Here is a 24207-nt window from a genome sequence, read left to right as displayed (position 1 = left end):
AAGTTAATGTCCTGGAGTGGCTTTGTGAGAGTCCAGACCTCAATCCAATTGAGAATTTGTGGCTGGACTTGAAAATATCTGTTCACTCACCAACCCATGCATTCTGACAGAATCAGCAGTTTTGTAAAGAAGAATGGGGAAAATTGCAGTGTTCAGATGTGCAAAGCTGATAGACACTTATCCACACAGACTCAACTGTAAATACTGTCAAATATGCACCAACTAATTACTGATTTGAAGGAGGTGAATGCAAAGGCAATGAATTATTTTGTTTCATATTTACAATTAATTTAGATCACTTTGTAGAGATCTGCTTTCACTATGACACTGTAGTCTTTTCTGTTGATCAGTGTCAAAAAAGCCAAATTAAATCCATTGCAAAACAATAAAACATAATAACTTCTAAGGAGACTGAACATTTTTTATAGGCACTGTATCCACTCCTTCACCAGCACGTTATGAACAAATCCACCCTGCTCCTTTCCATTTTGCTGATTCCATGTGGAACATTGAATACAGTGGAAGGTCAAATTCCCAGTCCCAGTCTCTGTAACCATGTCCCTGCAATAGCTGTTAGATCAAACATATTTGACAGTACACAATATGGAACAGATGGCAACCTGCCCTTCGGCCCACAATATCTGTGCCAATCATAATAATGATCAGACTTTATAAAGTACTGGTGAGGTCTCACTGGAGTATCTTGAGCAGATTTGGGCCCTTTTTCTCATGAAGGATGGGCTGAAACTGGATTGCTTTCAAAGGAAGTTCTCCAGATTGATTGCAGGATGAAACAGGTTGCCACATGAAGAGTTTTTGATGGCCCTGGGCCTGTATTCACTGGAATTTTTGAACAATGAGTGGTGGCCCAGTTGAAACCTATCGAAGTGTGAAAGGCGATGTTAAAGTAGATGTGCAGAAGATGGGAGTGTCTAGTATCAGAGGACACAGCCTCGGAATAGAGGAGCATCCTTGTAGAATGTGGAGATGAGGAATTTCTTTCGCCAGAGAGTGGTGAATCTGTGGAATTCATTGCCAAAGGAAGCTGTTAAGCCAGGACTTTATGTATATTTAAGGCAGAGGTTGATAGATTCTTGACTGGTCAGAGTATGAAGGGATACAGGGGAAAGGCAGGAGACTGGGGCTGAGAGGAAAAATGGATCAGCCATAATGACTTGATGGGCCAAATGGTCTAATTCTGCTCCTATATCTTAGTCTGTGTCACCTCCTCAGAAACTTCAATCAATTTTATCAAGCGTGATCTGCCCACACAAACCATGTTGATAAGCAGGCCATGCGTTTCCAAAGGTGCATAAATCCTGTGCCTCGATATCCTCCCCATTAGCTTCTCTACCACTGAAATGAAGCTGCCTTGCCTATAGATTCCTGGATTCTTGCTATTTCCCTTCTTGATCAAAGCTGCAACATTTGCGACACTCCAGTCCTGTGGGACCTCACATGTTGTGATCGAGGACACATAGATCCTTGTCAAATCGCCAGCAATCTGCTCACTTGTTTCTTCACTATTGCAGGATATATGCCTTCAGGCCCTGGAATCTTATCCATCTTATTGCTTTTCAGATGTCCCAGCACAGCCTCCTCCTTAATCTCAACACGTCTCTGCATATTAGCATGTCTCACTCTGTTTTCATTGTCATTCAATTCCTTCTCCTCAGTAAATACTGACACAACATACTCATTTAGTACCTTAACCACTTGGTCTGACTTCAACCACAACATTCCTCCTTTAATCTTGAGTCGACCTTTCCATTCTCTGGTTATCCTCGCCTTATTAATACAAATCACAAGGCCTTGGGATCATCTTTGGTCCCACTCCACAAGGACAGTTTGTGGCCCCATTTGGCCTTTCCTATCATCTGCTTTAGCATTTCCCTGCTATATTTATATTCCAAAGGTACCCAGTGTGACTTTAGCTTCACAAACCTTCCATATCCTTCTGACTAAATTTAGGGTCTCTCTGCTCATCCAGAGTTCCCTTACTTACCATCCTTCTCCTCACCGGAACATGCTGATCCTGAACTCAGAGTTGCTGATCTTTAAACAACTCCCACGTCAGATGTGGACTTGTCTGACAGTGGCTGCTCCCAATCAATGCCCCTTGGTTCCTGTCTTCTTCCATCCTGACTTGCCCTCCTGCAATTTAGCACCTTCATACAAGATCTAATTTTATTCTTACTCATAACTTTAAGTAAAGTTATGATCACTGTTCCCAAAATGTTCACTGACTCTTGGCTGTCAGCTGACCCGGCCCATTTCTCAAAACTAATTCCCGTCTGTTCTCAGCTCTGGTTGGGCCCTGTACATATGGTTTCAAACACTCTTCGGATTCACTGAACAAATCTTGTGCATTTGAGCAAGATCCAGTCATTTCCAGGGAAGATGAAGTCCCTCATTATGACAACCCTGTTGTTCTGCACCTCTCCATAAGCATCAACATATCTGATCCTCCACCTCCCGGTGGTTATTGGGGGCCAATACGATAATCCCATCAGTGTAACTGCAGATTGCCTCTGTAAATGAGCCTTCCAGTTTACTGTGACATTCCCAGTGGGGTAACCTCTGCATCTTCTAACCCCCCACTCACATGTAAAACAATCAAACCCAGGAATGTTGAGCTGCCAGCCCTGTCCCTCTGCTAACGTAACACTCGTAGTGTTGAAGTGAACTCATTTCAGCCGATCAGTCTCACCATGTTTATTGGCCTGACATTGGCTCTCGTTCTTTTCAGACTGTCTGGTCATACATACATTCTCCCACTTGCTACTCCAGTTCAAACTCTACCAAGTGACACCGTCAAACCTCCTGGCGAAGGTATTGGTTCCCGTCCGGTTCAGATGCAAATAGTCTTGTTTGTCCCGGTCCCCACCTGCCTGGACCACCCATTGATCCATGAAGACATCCCTCCCGCATCAGTTCCTCAGCAACAAATTAAACTGCATAAAATATCGATTTCCCACCCCACAGCCACATGCGTCATAATACAATCCTGGAAGTCCTGATTTTTTTAACCTTGTTCCCGAAAATCAATGTGTTGGACCTCATCCCTGCTCGTTTAAACCCTTCCGTGTAGCACGAAGAAGGCTCCCCGGAAACATATTTGCTCTCCTCCTCCTTGGACCCGTCTGTCGTTTCCCTTGAGACCCAATGATCCTTGTACCTGAAGACCCACCCACCTCGAACCAGCTCCTCAGCCACCCCTTCACCTGGGCTTCAGAAGGCGCCAGAAGCGTGGTCTATATATCTGGTTATGTATCCTGTTCCTGTATGTGACCGGTCTTTTATTTCCCTGGCGACCCAGAGGAACAATTCTTCTAATGAATTAACCCTCTCATCATGGAAGTGACTGCACTCTCGCCCACCAACTGCTGTGTGTGAGGGCGCTCGCACTGGTCGTGGGGCCGGGAAGGACAGACCGAGGTCCTCGGGGGTTTGTAGAATGGAAAAGCACTTCCTGTAATTTAAAGCAGGAGAATCGGCAAATTCCCAGAAATCCTTCAGTATGTACGTGGTGTGTGAGGGAGTTTTGTTTTTCGTTGGAGCGCTTTGTGTCGGATGAATCGTTGGAAATTGGCGTTTGTGGTAAAGTGAAGGCGGAGCTGGACGATGAGAGGCCGGTCTCGGCTCTGCCCGTCACTCTGACTCTGTCTCCTCCCCTCCCCGCCTCTGTCTCTCTGCGCGTTTCTCGGGCAGGTCGGGGCGCTGTGTATAAAAGGAGACAGCAGCAGTCAGTTCGTCACTGAGCAGCGACCTGAGTGAAACAGCATCATGTCTGGCAGAGGGAAAGGAGGCAAAGGACTGGGCAAAGGCGGAGCCAAGCGGCACCGTAAAGTGCTCCGTGATAACATCCAGGGCATCACCAAACCAGCCATCCGCCGTCTGGCTCGCCGTGGCGGCGTCAAGCGGATCTCGGGTCTGATCTACGAGGAGACCCGCGGGGTGCTGAAGGTTTTCCTGGAGAACGTGATCCGGGATGCGGTCACCTACACTGAACACGCCAAGCGCAAGACGGTCACTGCCATGGATGTGGTGTACGCTCTGAAACGCCAGGGCCGCACTCTCTATGGCTTCGGCGGCTGAAAAACTCTCACTTCCTTCCTAGCACGAAACAAAGGCTCTTTTAAGAGCCACCCACCGCCTCACAGACGGAGCTGTATCCACACACTTTTGATTATTTTTTATCGATTTATTCATCTGGTTACACTTGAAACAGATTATACGGCTCCGCTTGAAATATTTCTGCGAATCTGCCTTTCCAGTCCGTGATTAGGACAAAACCTCTGAACGCATTAAGATCGATCTTAATCCTTTTATCGGTCTCGGACAGAAATCAGTTCACTCGTTTAGAGAAACGATTCCTTAATTATAAATTTAAGTCTTAACTGAGAGAATTAGATATTATATTTATTAAATGAAACTGACATTGTATAATCCATGATACAATTAATGGTAAATAATTTTAAAAGTAGTCAAGCACTGTTGCAGGTTGCTCTGAAATTGGCGGGCAATTTGAAATTAATCCTGCGCCAATCACACTGTACTCTGATCCGACGAAGTCCGACCGCCAGTAAATTCCTGGAGATCCTTCACTATGTACGTGGTGTGTGAGGGAGTTTTTTTTTTCTCCCTGGAGCTCTGCGTTTCGGACAAACCGTTGGAAATTGCCGGGTTGTATTAAAGTGAAGACGGACCTGGAAGATGAGAGGCCGCTCCCGACTCTGTCCGTCACTCTGACTCTGTCTCCTCCCCTCCCCGCCTCTGTCTCTCTGCGCGTTTCTCGGGCAGGAGTAGTGGCAGAGGATTGGAGGATGGGTCATGTTATCCAGTAACTTAGAATCGAAGGAAAACTAAACACAAGAAACTATGCAAATGCTGGTGAAGGGTCTCGGCCTGAAACGCTGGCTGCTTACTCGCTGCCTGGCCTGCTGAGTTCCTCCAGCACTGTGTGTGTATCGCTGCAAGGAAAAGCCCGGGAGCTTCAGACTGGTGAGACTCGTGTCTGGAAGGAGAGATCACGTGATCCAGGGCACTGGGTACAATATCGGCCTGGTGGTCGGAGACAAAGTCATTGTTTAGACTGCAGACCTGTGATCAATAGTGTGGCACAGGGATTCGAGTCAAGTCTGCTGCTGCTGTTCATTTATTAAAGACTCGGCTGACAATGTCAATGACCAGCTCAGCAAATTTACCGATGTCACTAAAGTTGGCGATATCGTGGAGTGTGGAACAATCGAACTAACATTACAACAGGACGGTGATCAATGAGGTCAGTGATTTGAGGAATGACAGATAAATGTGAGATGTTCCATTGTCATTGACGAACGAGGGCAGAACTGCCGTGGGGAATGGTCGGTCCCTGGGAGTGCTGTAAACCAGAGAGATATCGCGGTGCAGATATCGAATTCCTTCAGAGTGTAAACACAGGTCGGCAGGACGCTGAAGAAGGTGTTCGCCACACTCGTATTCATCGGGTAGAGTATCGGGCACTGGACTGTGGCGTCACATTATAGCTCCTCCAGCCTCGGGGAAACTACTCTTGGAGCATGGAGTACAGTTATAGTTGCCCTGGGATCAGAGGGTGACATTAAACTGGAGAGGTTGCAAAAGGGATTTAACAGGAGGCCGGATAGGCCAGAACCTTTCTCACCAGAGTGTATGTGACGTTAGAGAGGCTTATAAAATAATGGCAGTCATTGATACGGTCAATAGTGAATCTGTTATCTCCAGGGTTATGGAGTTGGAAACCAGAGATTACAGATATAAAGTGAGAGAGGAAAAATTTAAATGGGACCCTGAGGAGCAGGTTTTGTACACAGAATGTGCTGTTTACATGGAACAAACTACCCCAAGTGGTGGTATAGGTAGGCACAGTAGCAATATCTCTTGGAGTGTGGAGAGGGAAGTTTCACAGGGACATGGGCCAAATGCAGTCAACTGACAATGGTTTTGTTTGGCCACTTGGTCAGCATGGATGTGTTGGGCTGAAGGGCCTGTTTCTGTGCTGCATAACTCAGTGACTACATCTGCTGCTGTGGCAGAGTGGGAGGGACAGTGTCAGTAGTGAGAAGGTTTGGGGGATGTAAACAGGAGAGTGAATGGTTGAGGGTGTAGCAGATGGAACAGAATGTGGGGAAATGTGAGATCACCCATTCCCAGTAACAAACTATAAGAGTCATTTCCATACAGGGATGTTCAGAGGGACCTGGGCGTCCTTGTAAACAAATCACTTGAGTTAACATGCAGATACAACAAGTAATGAGATAGGGAAACAGTATTTTGTCCTGTGATCCAGGAGGAGTGGAGAAGAGGGTACAGATGTCTCACTGGGATTATATAGGGCCCTGGTGAGAGCACACCTTGAATATAGTGTCCAGGTTTGGTCACACTTCCTCAGGAAGGATATCCCTGCAATAGAGGGAGTGCAGTGACTGTTCTCCACACTGACTGGGCTGGTTCCAGGGATGGAAGGTTGGTTATGTGAGAGTAGAGTGTGTGGGCTGGGTCTGTATTCCCTGCAGTTCATGAGAAAACGTGGAAATCTGTTAGATTCTTTCAGGATGTGACAGGCAGTCAGCAAGGAGAATGTTTCCCCTGAATAAGAACTCCATAACTGAGGAAAATACCCTCAGAATGAGGTGTAAATCACAAACACGAGAGAATCTGCTGATGCTGGAAATCGAAAGCAACACACAGAAAATGCTGGAGGAACTCAGCGGAACAGAAAGAGGAAACAGTCGACACTTCACGCCGAGAACCTTCCATCAGATCTCAGCGTGAAGGTGCTCAGCCTGAAGCATCGACTCATTACCCTTTCCCATTGATGCTGCCTGGCCTGCTGACTTCCTCCAGCATTTTGTGTCTGTTGCTCAGAATGAGGTGACAAGCATTCAGGATGGAAATGAAATGATATTTCTTTAATCAAAGAACAAAGAACTTCTGTATTCCTTATATAAGTATGTGGAGCGTCAGGTGCTGGATTGAGTCAAAGCTGAGATCAACGCTCTCTGGGAGAGTTTTAGTCATAAGATATAGGAGCAGAATTCGGCCACTTCTCTGTTGAGTCTTCTCTGGCATTTCATCATCACTGATCAATTCTTCCTCTGAGCCCCAATCTCCTGCCTTCCCTTGTATCCCTTTGTGCCCTGACCAATCAACAATCTATCAGTCTCTGTCTATACCCAGTGATTTGGCCTCCACAGCTGCCTGTGGCAAAAAAAAATCACAGATTCACTACTCTCTGGCTGAAGAAATTCCTCCTCATCACCACTCTAAAAGGATGCCCCTCTATTTTGAAGCTATGTGGTCCAGTTTTAGACATTCCCACCACAGGAAAAACCCTCTCCACATCCACTCAATCAAGCCCTTTCACTATTTGATAGGTTTCAATTTGGTAACCCTTCTTTCTGCTAGGTTCCAGTGAATAGAGGCCCAGAGCCGTGAAACTCTCTTCAGTAGACAAGCAATTTAATCGTGAGTAAAATTCTCCATTTGTGATGTCATGTCAGCACAAAAAATCCTGGATTTCAGAGATGTTTGCATTTTGGAATTATGGACTAATCTGCACAACCCTAATTACTACTTTGTACTGCAGTAAACACTGGTTATCCAAGCAATCCCAGGCACACAGATGCAAAATAAAGACAGGTGTAAATTTAAAGTAGGGAAGTTGAACCTTACTTGGAGGTAAAGCCTGATAACTAGGCCTCAGAACATTCTATTACCCAAATGATCAAAATAAAGCCAAGTAACAAGGTCCAAAATACCCACAACATGCAGAATTACATGCCTTTCGTTATCTTGGTCCATGGGATAAACCCTGGCTGGGTCGCCTGGGTGAGGATGTCTCATGATTGAAGACCCGAAACACCCAATGACCCTAAATAGTATTACTAATGATGTGTCCCTTTGCACACCCAGTTCATTAAGCCAAGTGGTGTCAGGCCACATTAATGAAAGGCATGGGCCAGATTGAAGTGGCTACACTACACTACCCTATCCACCATAGCCCCACCTATCTCACCATACTAAACTCTACAGCCTTATCTCTCCCAGCCCCGCATATACATCCACCAGCCCTACCCTCAAACCTAATCCTAAGGTCCAAGGGGGCACACACCCCAATTAACCCTGGGCACACCCCCACAAACCCGATGACTAGTGTAAGGAGGAGGAAGATCCAATAAAGGCAAGTGTTGGACCTGGTTAATGAAGACATGGGCCAGATCAAAGTGGCAGCGTTGTGTGACACTGAATCTAGAGTGACGAGATGAAGAAGCACAAGAGGGATGATTCTCCCACTGCCCGCATAATCTCTTTGTTATTTTGATTTTGTTCTGATAGTCTTCTGTCTCTGAATATTTTGGTATAATTCATATTTAATATCAGTCTTGTCAGTGTTGTGTCTCTGATGCAATGTATCTGTGATGCTGCTACAAATACGTTGTTCCTTTCACCTATGCATAAATAAACTCGATTTGAACTTTATATTGAAAAATAAATATAAATCTCTACTTCACTCTCATGCTGCCTGTGTCAGGAACTAAACGTCTTAGTGTTTAATTTTTACAAAATTTCATCTGATTTTATTTAATTCTGCTTTTGAAATTTGCGTTTCCCTTTTCAATTTCAGCCCGCACCCCTGCCTGTCTCTGCCCTTCAGTACTTCCTCCCGTATTAAACAACAGCGGTAACCCCCGCCCATTGGCGCCGCTTCCCATCCCCCAGCGTTCCGATTGGTGACTCATTTCTCCAAACAGCCAATGGTAATGCTCAGAATTCCCATCCTAATTAACGTACCGCTTTGGGCGCTGCCTATTTAATCCGCGCTCCGAACAGCTTCTGCTTATTGGTGGCTGAGTTGGCTTGACTGGAAGCTGGCTGTGTTTTGCTTGATGCGTGAGTGTGTTTTGGAACCTGTTGAGGGAAAGAGAGTGGGGAAGGAACGGAAATTGCTGGGAGGGGGTCGTGTGGGTCCGGTAATGGCGGACAAGATAAGAGGCGGGGTTGAGGGAAAGAAAGTGGAGAAGGAGAGGGATAGAGACTTGGGACCAGAGGTAGGCAGCTAGGGAGTGGATTATTGTGAAGGGAGAAATAAAGGGAATGAGGAGGTAGTGAGGGGTCGGATGAATATTAACCAAGACAAAGGGAATAAAAGAATAAGAAATGATAGTGGAGAAAGCTCTGAAAGTGAGGAGGATGAACAAGCTCAGAGAGGAGGTGTTGTCATAATTACGTTTAATGAGAAGGCTCAGGGACATATGAAGAAAATTAACCCGTTTGTGCTAACAACAACTCTGACAAATAAGATAGGGGAAATAGTATTTGCAAAAGTCCTTAATGATGGCAACTTATTGGTAAGATGTGCGAGTGAGGAACAACTTGAGAAAGCACTCAAGCTAAAAGAGATAGGAAAATGCAAGGTGGAATACACTGGGAGCACAAAATAGTGGTTGTAAAGGAGTGATCACGGGGATACCAATGAGTATAAATATGGAGGAGATAAAGAGGAATATCAAAGGAGGGAAAGTAATGAATGTTCAAAGACTGAAAACAACAAAGGAGGGAGTGAAAAAGGAAAGTGAATCTGTATTGATTGAATTTGAAGAAGAAAGAGTGCCAAGGAAGGTGTTCCTGGGTTTCATGAGTTACCCAGTAAGGGTGTATGTGCCAAAGCCATTGAGGTGCTATAATTGTCAAAGGTTTGGACACGTGGCTAAAAACTGTAAAAGGCAGAGGAGATGTGCTAGATGTGGGGGTGATCATGAATATGGAAAGTGCGGAACAGGAGTTCAACCAAAATGCTGCAATTGTGGAGGAGCTCATAATGTTGCATATAGTGGGTGTGAGGTTGTGAGACGGGAGACTAAAATTCAAGAAATAAGAGTGAAAAGAGAGATCACTTATGCAGAAGCTGTAAGAATGTCAACAGAACAGAATAATGCTCCTAATGAACAGGGAGCAATAGGGATACGAGAGATGCAACAAAGAACAAATGACAGGATTTATGTAGACAAAAAGGCTCTAGTAACATTCATTGCAAGAGTGATTAATAGTACTGCTGAGGTAAAGTCAAAAAGTGACAAAATTCAGCAGGTGGTAAAAGCAGCAGTAAACCATCTAGGGTTAGTAGGACTGACATGGGAGGAAGTGAGGGAGAACCTCACTATTCAGTCAAGCCAGGAAGTGTCATGTGTTGGTTAATAGTAATTATGGTGATTCTTTTACAATGGGATGCAAGGAGCTTACTGGCCAATAGCCAGGAATTCAAGCACTTTATTAAAGAAATGGTTGTAAAACCGGATGTAGTGTGTATTCAGGAAACTTGGTTGAAACCAACTTTAGACTTTGTGGTATATGGGTATACAATGATAAGGAAAGATAGAAATCTAAGGGGAGGAGGGGGCTGTGCTATGTTAATCAAGCAAAGTATACCATATAGGGTACTGGAAAAAGGAGATGATCAGGAATACATGGTGGTGGAAGTGTGGGAGAGAGGGGAGGGAGTGGTTATAATTAACTACTACAATCCATGTAAAAGATTGGATTTGGGCAGCCTATTAAAGATACAAAGACAAAACAGACATAAAGTAGTGTGGTGTGCAGATTTCAATGCTCATAGCACAATATGGGGGGGATCAGATTACAGATCCAAATGGAAAGGTAATTGAAGATTTGATGGAAGAAAGGGATTTGGTGTGTATGAATGATGGTAGAGGCAGAAGGATAGACATAACAACAGGAACTGAGTCAGTGTTAGATATTACATTAGTGTCTAATACCTTGGCTGGCATTAGTAACTGGGGAGTTTGGACTGCTTCAACAGTAGGCAGTGATCACTACCCAGTTTTGTGTTCAGTGGGTGAAAGAGTTGAAGTAAGACCAGGTGGCGGAAGCCCAAAGTGGGTGTTTGAAAAAGCTGATTGGGGTAAGTTCCAGAAGTTGAGTGAAGAAGGGTTGACAAAGATTGATATTTCTGGAAATGTAGATGAATTAAACAGTCAAGTGACTTCAGCAATTATCATGGCAGCAGAAGGATCTATACCTAGGAGTAAAAATAGGATGAATAGAAAACTGGTACCATGGTGGACAGAGGAATGTTGTCAGGTTGTAAAAAACAGAAATAGAGCATTCAGGCTAGTTAAAAGAACCCATAATATGCAGCATTTGGTTCAATATAAGAAAGCACAGGCAGTGGTGAGAAGAACTATACGTCAAGCTAAAAGGGCAAGTTGGAGGAGTTTTTGCGACAAGGTAGGAAGAACAACACCTGTGGGAGAGATATGGGGAATGATTAAGAGGATGGGAGGAGATAGAAGGGAATGGGAATATCCAGTAATGATATCTGAGGAGGAAACTGCAGTCTCCAGTAGGGATAAGGCTGAGGTCATGGCCAAGTCATTTGTACTGATACACAGTTCAGAAAATTTGTCTGAAGAAGGGAGAAGAAGAAGGGAAAGAATAAGGAGCCAACACCCAGGTGTGTTAAGCAGGAGGGAAGGAACAGATGATATAATTGATGATTCATTTACATTAGCAGAAATGGTGAGAGCAATAAAGAGATCGAGACCAACCTCCCCAGGGAAAGATCTGATATGCTCTGTGATGCTAAAAAATCTAGGAGAAGGAGCGCTCTTGAAGTTGCTGCATTTTTATAACAGAGTGTGGGGGGAGGGAAGATTACCAAGTGCATGGAAAGAAGCAGTAGTAATTCCAATAAGGAAGCCTGGCAAGGAGCTGTCAAAACCCACTAGCTACAGACCAATTGCATTAACATCAAGTATATGTAAGATAATGGAAAGGATGATAACAGAAAGGTTATCATATGAGCTTGAGAAAAGGGGAATGCTGGCACGTTATCAGAGTGGTTTTAGAAAGGGAAGGAATTCCATGGACTCAGTGATTATGTTAGAGACTGAAATAAGGAAGGCCCAGGCAAATAGAGAGTCAGTAGTGGCAGTGTTCTTTGACATTGAAAAAGCCTATGATATGATGTGGAAGGAAGGATTATCAATTAAACTGCACAAGATGGGGGTTGGTGGGAGAGTTTTTAATTGGATTAAAGATTTTTTGTTTGGTAGAAAAATTCAAGTTCGGATTGCATCAGAATTATCAAAACAGTACATAGTGGAAAATGGCACACCTCAAGGTAGTGTGATTAGCCCATTACTTTTCATGATTATGATCAATGATGTCTTCACAAAGGTACCAGTGGATATAGGTAGGTCACTGTTTGCGGATGATGGGGCCTTGTGGAAAAGAGGCAGGAACATGGACTATATAATCAGGAAACTACAAGAAGCAATTGATGAAGTGGTGGAGTGGGGTTATGATTGGGGATGTAGATTTTCAGTTGATAAAACTCAAACTGTATTTTTTTTTTACCAGGAAAAGGGTTGAGGTAGGGAAGAAGTTAAGGATGTATGGGGTTGAATTAGAAAGGGTTGCATCATTTAAATTTCTGGGAGTTATATTTGATTCACGATTAACATGGGCAGACCATATCAGGAAAGTTGAGGAGAAATGTAAAAAAGTAATAAATGTGATGAGATGTTTGACTGGTAGGGAATGGGGAGCAAGTTGTTCAGCTTTGAAGAGAATGTATGTGGCTTTGGTAAGATCTGTATTGGATTATGGAAATATAGTATATGGATCAGCAGCTAGGTCTCTTATAAGGAAACTGGATGTGATTCAGGCTCAGGCCTTGAGAGTGCGCAGTGGGGCTTTTAAAACGTCACCAGTGTCAGCCCTACAGGTAGAAATGGGAATAATGCCTTTGGAACTAAGAAGGATGCAACTGATGGCAAACTACTGGGCTAACTTGCAGGGGCACAATGATTCTCACCCTGCTAAAGGAGTGTTGCAGGAGTGCTGGGAAAATGGGAGGTTTCAGAGGGATACCTTTAGTCGGGTAGGGAATGATATCGCGAAAGAATGTGGAGTGTTTGATCTGAGGATAAGTCCTTCAGTAGTTTATCTGGTTGTAGCTCCATGGAAGCTTGTATGGCCTGACATAGACTGGCATTTGTTAGAGGTAAAAAGGAAAGAAAGATATAAAACAGATTTGGTAAATGCATTTAACTGTCATGTGATGGAAAAGTATAGTGATTATACTCACATTTATACGGATGGTGCGAAGGAACCTGAAACAGGAGTGACAGGGTTTGGGGTGGTAATACCAGCAAAAGAAATTGGAATCAGCAGAAGAACATCTAATAAGTTAGGGGTGTTTACAGTGGAGATCCTGGCAGTGTTGGTTACGTTGCAATGGGTGCAGAAAGCCAGACAAGCCAAAGCATTGATATGTTCAGATTCATCCTCAGTTCTAGCAAGTTTAAGGTCTTTTCACACAAACAGTCGGCAAGATGTACTTTATGAAGCCCTTCAGTTAGTTACAAGAATTGCAAATCAAGGAGGTCAGGTAAAATTTCTATGGGTTCCAGCACATGTAGGGGTGAAGGGGAATGAGAGGGTGGATGAGTTGACAAAGAGGGCGTTAAAGAAAGAAAATGTGGAAATGAACATTAGTATCAGTAAAGCAGAGGTTAAATGTGTAATCTGGGAAAAAGTCAACCGAATGTGGCAAGAAAGATGAGACAGGGAGGCGAAAGGGAGGCATTTATATCAAATACAAAAGAGTGTGGCAGTTACTAGGGTAGGTAATGGAAACAGAAGAGAAGAAATTGTGTGGACTGGGTTAAGGCTGGGGCATTGTGCTTTAAACAAAACATTGAAAATGATAGGGAAACACCAGACAGGATTGTGTGAGGAATGTCAGGAAGAGGAGTCAGTAGAACATGTAGTTTTGTGTTGCAGGAAGTATGGGATACAGAGAGAGATGATGAGAAATAAATTAAGGGAGTTGGGGATGCAGGAATTCACATTAAAAGGGTTGCTGGGCATGGGTGAGAGAGCACAAGTCCGGGTATTTTTAGCGTTTTTAAGGGGTACAGGGGTTTTTTATAGAATATGACGAATGAACAGGAATAGGATACTAGGATGGTCAAAGATGGGAGGGTGAAGTGTAGGTTTGTGTGTGTGTGTGTGATTGGGTGAAGGGATTTAGAATGTATGTCTAGAGCACATTCTGGAGCAGAGGGTGGCGGTAATGCACCATTAAGCTGGATGCCAGCCGCCGTAAAACAAGATACAGACAGCTTCTGCTTATTATTGTGTTTGAGACCGACGAGGAAATGCCTGATACAGCGAAACCCGCTCCCAAGAAGGGCGCCAAGAAAACTTTGTCCAAACCAGCGAGCAAGACTGGCAAGAAGCGCAAGAGGTCGAGAAAGGAGACTTACGCCATCTACATCTACAAAGTGATGAAGCAGGTTCACCCCGACACCGGCATCTCCTCCAAGGCCATGAGCATCATGAATTCATTCGTCAACGATATTTTCGAGCGCATTGCGGGCGAGGCCTCCCGCCTGGCCCATTACAACAAGCGGTCCACCATCAGCTCCCGGGAGATCCCAGACCGCCGTGCGCCTGCTGCTGCCCGGGGAGCTGGCCAAGCACGCCGTGTCTGAAGGGACAAAGGCGGTGACCAAGTACACCAGCTCCAAGTGCAGACAAGTTTACTGACAAAACAAACCGGAAAATCAAAGGCTCTTTTGAGAGCCACTCACGGTTTCATTAAAAGAGTTACACAATGTTGAGACATGAAATTCAGGTATATTTGGAATTTTTTTGTTGAAATGCTCATTCAGAATCTTATTCCCGTTAACCAGAACTTGCTGTCCGCTGCTCAGTATAATCCTGATTTCTCTGTTAATTCCTGCCAACTGCCCAGACACGGAATCATTACGCACCCCCTTCCCCGTCGCTTCCTCTCGGTTATCAGATTTCTCTGACGTGGACGCTAATTGTTGTTTCTAGTTTAATTATCGTGGGTTCGTTAAGCTTTGTCCCATTTTGGTTATTCCTCTTAACCCCATTCCAACGCGAGAGCTGAACATTGTCACGGGTCGTTCAGAGTATTTGTTAAAGCTCCACTTTCTGACGGGCGACCCGTTGCTAAACTGACTTGAGTTTACACAATGACCGACCGCGAACAACGTTTATCAATTGAAAGATATCGGTGAACTAACGTCCCAGACACCATCGCAATATTAAATACAATTTGTTTAAGTGTGTTAACGGGGGTAAAGAGCCGACAAACAAACCTGTTATTTAATTTCAGCAACAAAGGCTTTTTTAGCGGTGTTTTGCAAATTTCAGTTTATTTCGGCGGTTAGACGGTATTTTCCGCGCTTCTACAGTTGCTGTCTCTTGATTGGTGAATAAGGCAGCTCTGTGATTGGAATATTTGCTCTTTCAATCAGATCAGGCACTGTTTCACCAATCATAAACGCCCCACTACAGTCCGCACCCCCCGCCCCGCCTGTATCAGAAGGGCGATTGCCAGTAGCCTGATTTCTAATGGTCAAAACTTCGTTTATTTCTGATTTATTAAATCTATGTGATGTTATATGTATTCAGGAAACCTGATTGTTATCGCATTTAAGTTCTTCCTTCCAGTGTTATATTGTAATTAAGCGTGATAGATTAGTTGGTAGAGGAGGTGGTGTTGCAAGTTTTTTAAAGAGAGGGAGAGGGCATAGAGTTGTGGATGTAAATGAAACGTATGAGGCATTTGAAGACACATTTGATTCCACAGGTAGGGGCAATAAAGTGGTATATCATTATAACGTCGACTGTACCTCTTCCTAGAGATGCTGCCTGGCCTGCTGCGTTCACCAGCAACTTTGATGTGTGTTGCTTGAAATTCCAGTATCTGTATATTTCCTCGTGTTTGTGTGTTACTATAACCATTGTGGAAAGCTTTCGATTGATTTGCTGGAGAGTATATGTTGCTCTAGCTCACTAAGGGTTGTATGGTGTGGGGATTTTAACACATAGTTAGCTCACTGTGGGGTTGTTCTCAGATTGGTGATGTTTTTATAGAAGAGTTTCAGATATTTCATATCCTGTTAGTCTTTATGGTGGGAGAGGTATGAGATTTAATGTTCATAATAGTTCTGAAAATGCTGTAAATTTAACTTTAGTTTTGAACATTGGAGTGAGAAGTGGGATGTCATGGGAGATGAAGCATTGGGGAGTGATAATTTTCCTATGTTTATAAGCTTGGGTTTGGATTTATATAGGGGGCATGAGACCACTTTTAGGAGGTGGAACTCTGGTAAAACAAATTGGGAGAAGTTTGAATGTTTTATGTGCTGAACATCTGTCTGGGCTGAATGGTGAGGATGATGTGGATTTCTGCAAAGAAACGTTGTCACATTATTCATCAAATTGTGGTGGCAGAGATTCAATTTAAAAAGTGCATTAGTAGGAGAAAAGCTGTACCATGGTGGACGGAGGAGTGTGCAGAGGCAGTTACTGAGAGAAACGTGGCATTTCCGAAAGTTAAGAAGTATCACTCTCCATGTGATCATATTAAGTGGCCGTGGTGAGGAAAGTAATGAAGCTTGTGAAAAAGATTTACTGGAGGTCATATTGTGAAAGTATTGGAAGGACTATTAAACTTGAAGATGTTTGGGGAATGACTAAGAAAATGGGGGTGTGGGATTCACAGTGTTCCGAATATTGATTAAAGAAGGTAATACAATTGTTCCTGAAAGAGAGACGGTTGAGTCCTGGCTTGGTCATTTGCTGCAATTCATAATCAAAATAGGTGGAGAGACTAAACAATGTAGGGATAAGGTTTTACAAGAATACCTTAATGTGTTGGAAACCAGCTGTAGCAATGATAGTATTAGTGATGTAGAGTTTTCTTTGTGTGAATTTAAGAAAGCTATTTATAGTACAGGTCAGACGGCTTCAGGAAAGGATGATACATGTTATTGCATGTTTAAACATATGCTCAACAACTCTTTTGAGATAATATTACATTTCTGAATTATAATTGGAGTTCAGGCCATCTTCCCTCCTCATGGAAAATGGCAATTGTAGTGTCTATTCTAAAACCTGGGAAACCCCTGTTGAATCCTCCTAGATATAGACCAATATCACTGACGTCCCATTTGTGTAAACTTATGGAATATATGGTAATAGAGTGGTTGAATTGTATTTTGGAAAAGGGAGGTGATGTGCTGTTGTTAACATACTGGATTAATTTGAGGGGGCAAGTGCTGGCTCCACGCCACATGTTTCAAAATCAGTCAATGATTTTATGCAGAAAACTCAGCAGCTACTTGAACACAGCAAGCTTCCACAAACAATATACTCAATGGAGATGTCAATCCATGGCCTCCTATACTGTTGCAATGAGGTCACACTCAGGTAGGAGGAACAACACCTTTTATTCTGTCTGGGCAGCCTCCAACCTGATGGCATGAACATCGATTTCTTGACCTTCCAGTCATGCCTCCCCTCGCTCATCATTCCCAATCCCCCTTTCCCTCTTGTTGCCTGCCCATCGCCTCCCTCCAGTGTTCCTCCTCTCTTTTCTTTCATCCATGGTCTTCTGTTCTCTCCTGTCAGACTCCCCACTTCTCCAGCCCTGTATCTTTCGCCGATCAACTTCCCAGCTCTTTACTTCATCCCTCCCCCTCCCAGTTCCACCTGTCACTTTGTGTTTCTCTCTCCCCTCCCACACCTTTAAAATTTACTCCTCATTGTTTTTTCTCCAGTCCTGCTGAAGAATCTTGGCCCAAAATGTCAGCTGTACTTTTATCCACAGATGCTGCCTGGCCTGCAGAGTTTCTCCAGCATGTTGTGTGTGTTCCTTGGATTTCCAGCTTCTGCAGATTTTCTCCTGTTTATTACTCAATGTCAACAGGCATTTTGTGTGACAACTGTCAAAGTCCCACTCACTTAGAAATGCAGATATGAAACTCGAGGTTCAGCAGATGCTGGGAGTAAACTGTAAAGTAACACACACAAAGTACTGCGGGAACTCAGCAGATCAGGCAGCATCTAAGCTGACAAATACAGTCTAGATAGGATGAAGTGTCTTGGCCCATAATATCAACTATTTATTCCTCTCCATAGAGGCTGCCGGGGCTACTGACTCCCTCCAGCATTTTGCAAACTTAAACTTCTTTTTTCAGTCAATCAGTTTCCAAATGTTCCTAAACTTTCATTTGTAGCTTCTGATTCCCTCCTTCTACTCCACGTAAACTTGAGCCTCCATCACATCTGGAGCCCCAAAGCCCTCATTTGTGCTGACCCCTCTTGTTTCTGCTCCACCATTCTGCTGTCGTACTTTAGAGGAGAGTGTTGTATTGCAACAGCCTGGCAGTGTGAGGCACAGCCCTTCAAAATCAGTGAAAATGACACAAAACAATGAATAGAGCAGGACGGGAAGATTTTAACCACACAAGACTTCATCCTTGGTCCAGAGCCGTGAGGGATGAGGAATATTTGGGACAAAACCCCAGTAAATTCATCTTCTGCAGTTCACAGAAAGTCATGGAGTGAATTCAAGGTAAACCTCTTCATCCCCAGACCGGTGACCAGTTACATCCTGAACATTATAGGGCGAGTGAGTGGTGAACAGCAGGGATGGGGTTGAAAGCTCTGGTGTGGAATAGGAACACAAGCAGGTACCAGCTGGACTGGGTGGCCTCTCGACTGTTCATTATCGGTGTGACAGGGAGGAAGCACCTGAGACACAGGATTTGAAATGGAATTGATCTATTTGTCTATGACAGATCCACAATATTGAACACCAGTGTATTTTAAGATGGTGGGATGAACCCCCTCAATGCTCAGTGACCAGGGTTCAGTCCTGGATCTGATGAGCAGCCACAATATCTGTGGAATCTGATATTAACAGTCCCATATAGAGTTTATTTTAACTTCCTCCCTGATGTGAAGTTGCTGGTGTTTCAGCAGGTGGGATGACTTAAGTAAATTTCTTTGCTGACTCAGGACAGAAGTGTGTCCTCTATGAATTGTAAACTCACTGGAGCCTCACACGGTGGGTGAACTGAATGAATCTCCTCCCACACTCGGAACAGGTGTGAAGCTTTACTGAGGGACAGAGACAACAGAGCCAAGTCTATCTGCTCACCGGTGTGAACTGGCTGGTGTTGTAAGAGCTCATGTGACTGAATTAATTCCGTCCCACACACGGAGCAGGTGAATGGCCTCTCCCCCTGTGAACTTGGTGTATCTGCAGGTGCAGTGCCCTGATCTAATGAATCCCTTCCAAAATGAGTGGTAGTGAATGTCAACTCACTGGTATCAACTCTATGGCCATTTATCAGGTCAGTCCATGGACAAGTCCATGTATTGGGACTCTGGTGTGCTGTCTTCTCAACCATCTCCCCCTTCATATTCAGTGATTGGTAGCATTCAAATGCTGGGGAACTGATGGACACAGCAGAAGTGACATGCTGTTGCATTTGAGATTCTCAGACAGAAATTCTTTGCCTTTTCTGCCCTGTAAAATGTTTGCAAAGAAGATCAACATGTGAAAGAGAATATATCTCTGCTGAAATTATTTTAGTTTTCATGTTGGTGTCTGATGTCACACTGTTACAGTGAGGCTGAACACTGTCCGGAGGAACAACACTTCTAACTGGGCATAGTTCAGGCATAAGGACACAACATCAAATTCTCTGTTTTCCTGTCTGCCCATCAAGCTGTGACTTGGCTCAGTGTGTCTCTCTCCATTACTATAGCTTCACATTCTGGGTATCTCCCACAGACCTACTAAAGCACACAATACAAACAGAGCTGCTTTGTGTGAGTTTCTGCTGATTGTGACCCTGCTGGCATTTGACGGTGGTAAACTCAGAGTCAGCAATGCCATTGAACCTCAAGAGAATGTGATCAGGTTTTCTTGGTGCAGATTGACACTGCGGTATTCTTGCAGTGTGAAGGCTTTTACAAATAAAATGGCATGAGGCATTTTCTGTTTCAGAACCATAACAACTCATTAATTACCCTACAAACACAGAAACATAAAGCACAGTTTAAAAAACAACTTCATGTACTTCCATCGTAACATCAGTCCAGCTTCTTAAAGAGAAACACAACTCAATGTCAGTGGTTGTTAATTATGCACTTTTCCACCCGTTACATTACCCTGCACTGACACCCCCCCCCCACCGAATCCACTCTATAGCCAAGAAAGCCCAGCAGTGTCTCTACTTTCTGCAACGGCTGAGAAAAGCCCATTTGCCACCCCCCATCCTCACCACATTCCACAGAGGATGTATCGAGAGCATCCTGAGCAGCTGCATCACTGCCTGGTTCGGGAATTGTACCGTCTCAGATCGCAAGACCCTGCAACGGATAGTGAGATCAGCTGAGAATATCATCGGGGTCTCTCTTCCCATTATTACAGACATTTACACCACATGCTGCACCCGTAACTCCAACAGCATTGTGAAGGACCCCACGCACCTTCATACAAACTCTTCTCCCTCCTGCCATCTGGCAAAAGGTACCAACGCATTTGGGCTGTCACTGGGCAACGGTTTCTTCCCCCAAGCCATCAGGCTCCTTAATACACCGAGTCTAGATTGACATCTACATCATTTATTATTATATTGTAATTTGTTCTCTACTGTGCCTATTGTCTTGTTTATTACTTATTGTACTGCCCTGCACTGTTTTGTGCTCTTTATGTAGTTCTGTGCAGGTCTGTAGTCAAGTGTAGTTTTTGTGTTGTTTTACATAGTCTAGTGTAGCCTTATCTTCTCTCACTTAGTCTAGTGTAGTTTTGTCTTGTTTCATGTAGCACCATGGTCCTGGAGGAATACTGTTTTGTTTTTACTGTGTACTGTACCAGCAGTTTATGGTCGAAATGACAATAAAAAGCAACTTGACTTGACTGCTCCCCCTCTGTGATCTTTTTAGCAGTTTATTTCCTTTCAATGACACTTGCAGGATGATATGGACAAACACGTCAAGATCCCTCAGTGTATCAGACAGAAGTGGATATAGATCAGTTGGAATTCTGTCATTTGAAAACTTTCCTCACCATCCACAACTACACCAACATTCGTGTCATCAGTGATCTGATCAGCCCATGTGTATTTTGATCCGATCAGACAGAGGTCCCATCACTGATCACTGTGGACACACTGTTTACATATCTACAGTCAAAATCACTCTCAATTCCATCAGCCCGAATGTTGCTCCACGATTCACACCATTCAAACCCTCCCACCCAGAGACTCGAGGACAGTGACATATTTATCACAAGACCAGAGCTGGGTTGAATGCTCTGGGCTTGTTGCTCTGCTCCAAAGTCCATTCAGATTAGTACAATGTAACCAAATACATCATCCCTGATATACCGACGTACCGCATTGTGTCACAAACAAGAGAAGATCTACAGATGCTGGAAATCCAAGCCACACACACAAATACTGAACAAACTCAGCGGGTCAGGCAGCATCCAGAGAAAAAAAAAGTACAGCCAATGTTTTGGGCCAAAACCCTTCTGCAGGACTTAAGGAGAAAATGTGAGGAGTAGATTTAAAAGGTGGGGTAGGGGTGAGAAAACTAAGGTGAGTGAAACCTGTAAGGGGACGGATGAAGTAAAGAGCTGGGAAGTTGATTAGTGAAAGAGACAGGAGGCCATGGAAGAAAGAAAAGGGGGGAGGAGCACCAGAGGGAGATGGTGGGTGGGCAAGATGATGGGACATGGTGAGGGGGGGGGCAGCGGGAGGCATTCCCAGAAATGTGAGAGTTCGATGTTCATGCCATCAGGTTGGAAGCTACCCATAAGGTGTTGTTCCTCCGACAAATGTGTGGCCACATCGCATTGTATGATATTGTTTAAAAAGCTAAAAAGAATTCAATTGTGAGGATGAATCTGAAAGAACTTATATACACTTACACTGCATGAGAGACTGGGGGAGACACAGTGCCAAGTATCAACTCCCACACTGTACTGGAGACTGACGGGTACAGGATGAACCCCACACTCACACTGTACCGGAGACTGACAGGTACAGGATGAACCCCACACTCTCACACTATACCGGAGACTGACAGGTACAGGATGAACCCCACACTGTCACACCATACCAGAGACTGACGGGTACAGGATGAACCCCAGACTCTCACACTGTATCAGAGACTGACAGGTGCAGGATGAACCCCACACTCTCACACTGTACCAGAGACTGACAGGTACTGGATGAACCCCAGACTCCCACACAGTACCAGAGACTGACAGGTACTGGATGAACCCCAGACTCCCACACTGTACCAGAGACTGACGGGTACAGGATGAACCCCACACTCTCACACTGTATCAGAGACTGACAGGTACAGGATGAACCCCACACTCTCACACTGTACCAGAGACTGACAGGTACAGGATGAACCCCACACTCCCACACTGTACCAGAGACTGACAGGTACAGGATGAACCTCACACTCCCACACTGTACTGGAGACTGACAGGTACAGGATGAACCCCACACTCCCACACTGTATCAGAGACTTGACAGGTACAGGATGAACCCCACACTCCCACACTGTACTGGAGACTGACAGGTACAGAATGAAACCCACACTCCCACACTGTACCAGAGACTGACAGGTACAGGATGAACCCCACACTCCCACACTGTACTGGAGACTGACAGGTACAGGATGAACCCCACACAGTATCAGAGACTGACAGGTACAGGATGAACCCCACACTCCCACACTGTACCAGAGACTGACAGGTACAGGATGAACCCCACACTCTCACACTGTACCGGAGACTGACAGGTACAGGATGAACCCCAGACTCTCACACTGTACCGGAGACTGACAGGTACAGGATGAACCCCAGACTCCCACACAGTACTGGAGACTGACAGGTACAGAATGAAACCCACACTCTCACACTGTACCAGAGACTGACAGGTACAGGATGAACCCCACACTCCCACACTGTATCAGAGACTGACAGGTACAGAATGAAACCCACACTCTCACACTGTACCAGAGACTGACAGGTACAGGATGAACCCCACACTCTCACACTGTATCAGAGACTGACAGGTACAGGATGAACCCCACACTCCCACACTGTACCGGAGACTGACAGGCACAGAATGAACCCCATACTCTCACACTCTACCGGAGACTGACAGGTACAGAACGAACCCCACACTCCCACACAGTACAAGTACAGACATTACGTACTTTAACAAACCTGAACAACACTCCTCTCCACCTCAAGACAGCAACACTTTGATCAATTTACACTGCAATGGACTGTCTTGAGATTCAAATTCTCTTCTCCTTTTACAGTTCTGTACAGCAAGTTTAGTTCTTGTGAGTGCTGTATCGTGGATACTATGTGTTTATGATGCTGCTGCAGTAAATTTATCTTTCACCTGGTCCATTTGACCTTCGGTCTCCCGCTGGCCTGTTTCATTACAGAAACGTCTGATGTTATCAACTGTGTGTTTTTCTCATTCCATCTGCTTTTCTAGCAGATAAGATGGGCCAAATGGCCGAATACTGCCGCTGTAGTTGGTCCATTTTGTACTTTAGATTTCCTTCCTGCCGAATTACCCGGCAGCGGCAACTCAACAGATCAGCGACAGATCCCCGTCCGCGGTGTTACCCAGAACGAACACTGGGTAGTGGAGAGGGAGTTCTGATTGGTTAAAAGAATTTCTTCAGTTATCCAATCAAACGATTTTACTGCGTGAATCGTTTCTTCAAATAGCCATTGAGAATCCTAAGCATCCCATCCCTCATTAGCATACACCTCTGGGCGCTGCCTATTTAATTCGTGCTCGGAGTCAATTTTATTTATTTCTGCTTCTGAAGCGGTCAGCTGAAATGCCTGAGACAGCGAAACCCGCTCCGAAGAAGGGCGCCAAGAAAGCTCTGCCCAAACCAGCGGGCAAGGCAGGGAAGAAGCGCAAGAGGCTGAGGAAGGAGAGTTACTCCATCTACATCTACAAAGTGATGAAGCAGGTTCACCCCGATACTGGCATCTCCTCCAAGGCCATGAGCATCATGAATTCATTCGTGAACGATATCTTCGAACGCATCGGGGGCGAGGCTTCCCGCCTGGCCCATTACAACAAGCGGTCAACCATCACCTCACGGGAGATTCAGACCGCCGTGCGCCTGCTGCTGCCCGGGGAGCTGGCCAAGCACGCCGTGTCCGAAGGGACAAAGGCAGTGACCAAGTACACCAGCTCCAAGTAAAGCTCCCCAGTGAGATGATCGAAAACACAACGGTTCTTTTAAGAGCCACTCACGATTTCA

The 24207-nt window shown here is 44.7% G+C and overlaps 2 protein-coding genes and 1 pseudogene across 2 annotated transcripts in view; all 3 read left to right on the top strand.

Moving 5' to 3' along the window:
- The first annotated feature begins 3778 nt into the window (after window positions 1-3778).
- LOC140204495 (histone H4) overlaps window positions 3779-24207 on the top strand; it is a 42121-nt gene continuing 21692 nt past the window's right edge. Inside the window, exon 1 of the mRNA XM_072271201.1 lies at window positions 3779-5284. Within this exon, the coding sequence (XP_072127302.1) occupies window positions 3787-4098 (312 nt within the window). The 5' untranslated portion in view covers window positions 3779-3786 and the 3' untranslated portion in view covers window positions 4099-5284. The remainder of the gene's footprint in view (window positions 5285-24207) is intronic.
- LOC140204494 (histone H2B-like) lies at window positions 14208-14653 on the top strand (annotated as a pseudogene).
- Window positions 23773-24147, top strand: LOC140204493 (histone H2B 1/2-like). Its single transcript, XM_072271199.1, has one exon. It carries the CDS (start codon window positions 23773-23775, stop codon window positions 24145-24147), a length of 375 nt encoding a protein of 124 aa, XP_072127300.1.

Source organism: Mobula birostris, chromosome 10 (genome assembly GCF_030028105.1).
Source record: "Mobula birostris isolate sMobBir1 chromosome 10, sMobBir1.hap1, whole genome shotgun sequence".
NCBI lineage: Eukaryota > Metazoa > Chordata > Chondrichthyes > Myliobatiformes > Myliobatidae > Mobula > Mobula birostris.
The sequence above is the reverse complement of the archived record's forward strand: the minus strand, read 5'-3'. Positions and strand labels throughout refer to the sequence as shown.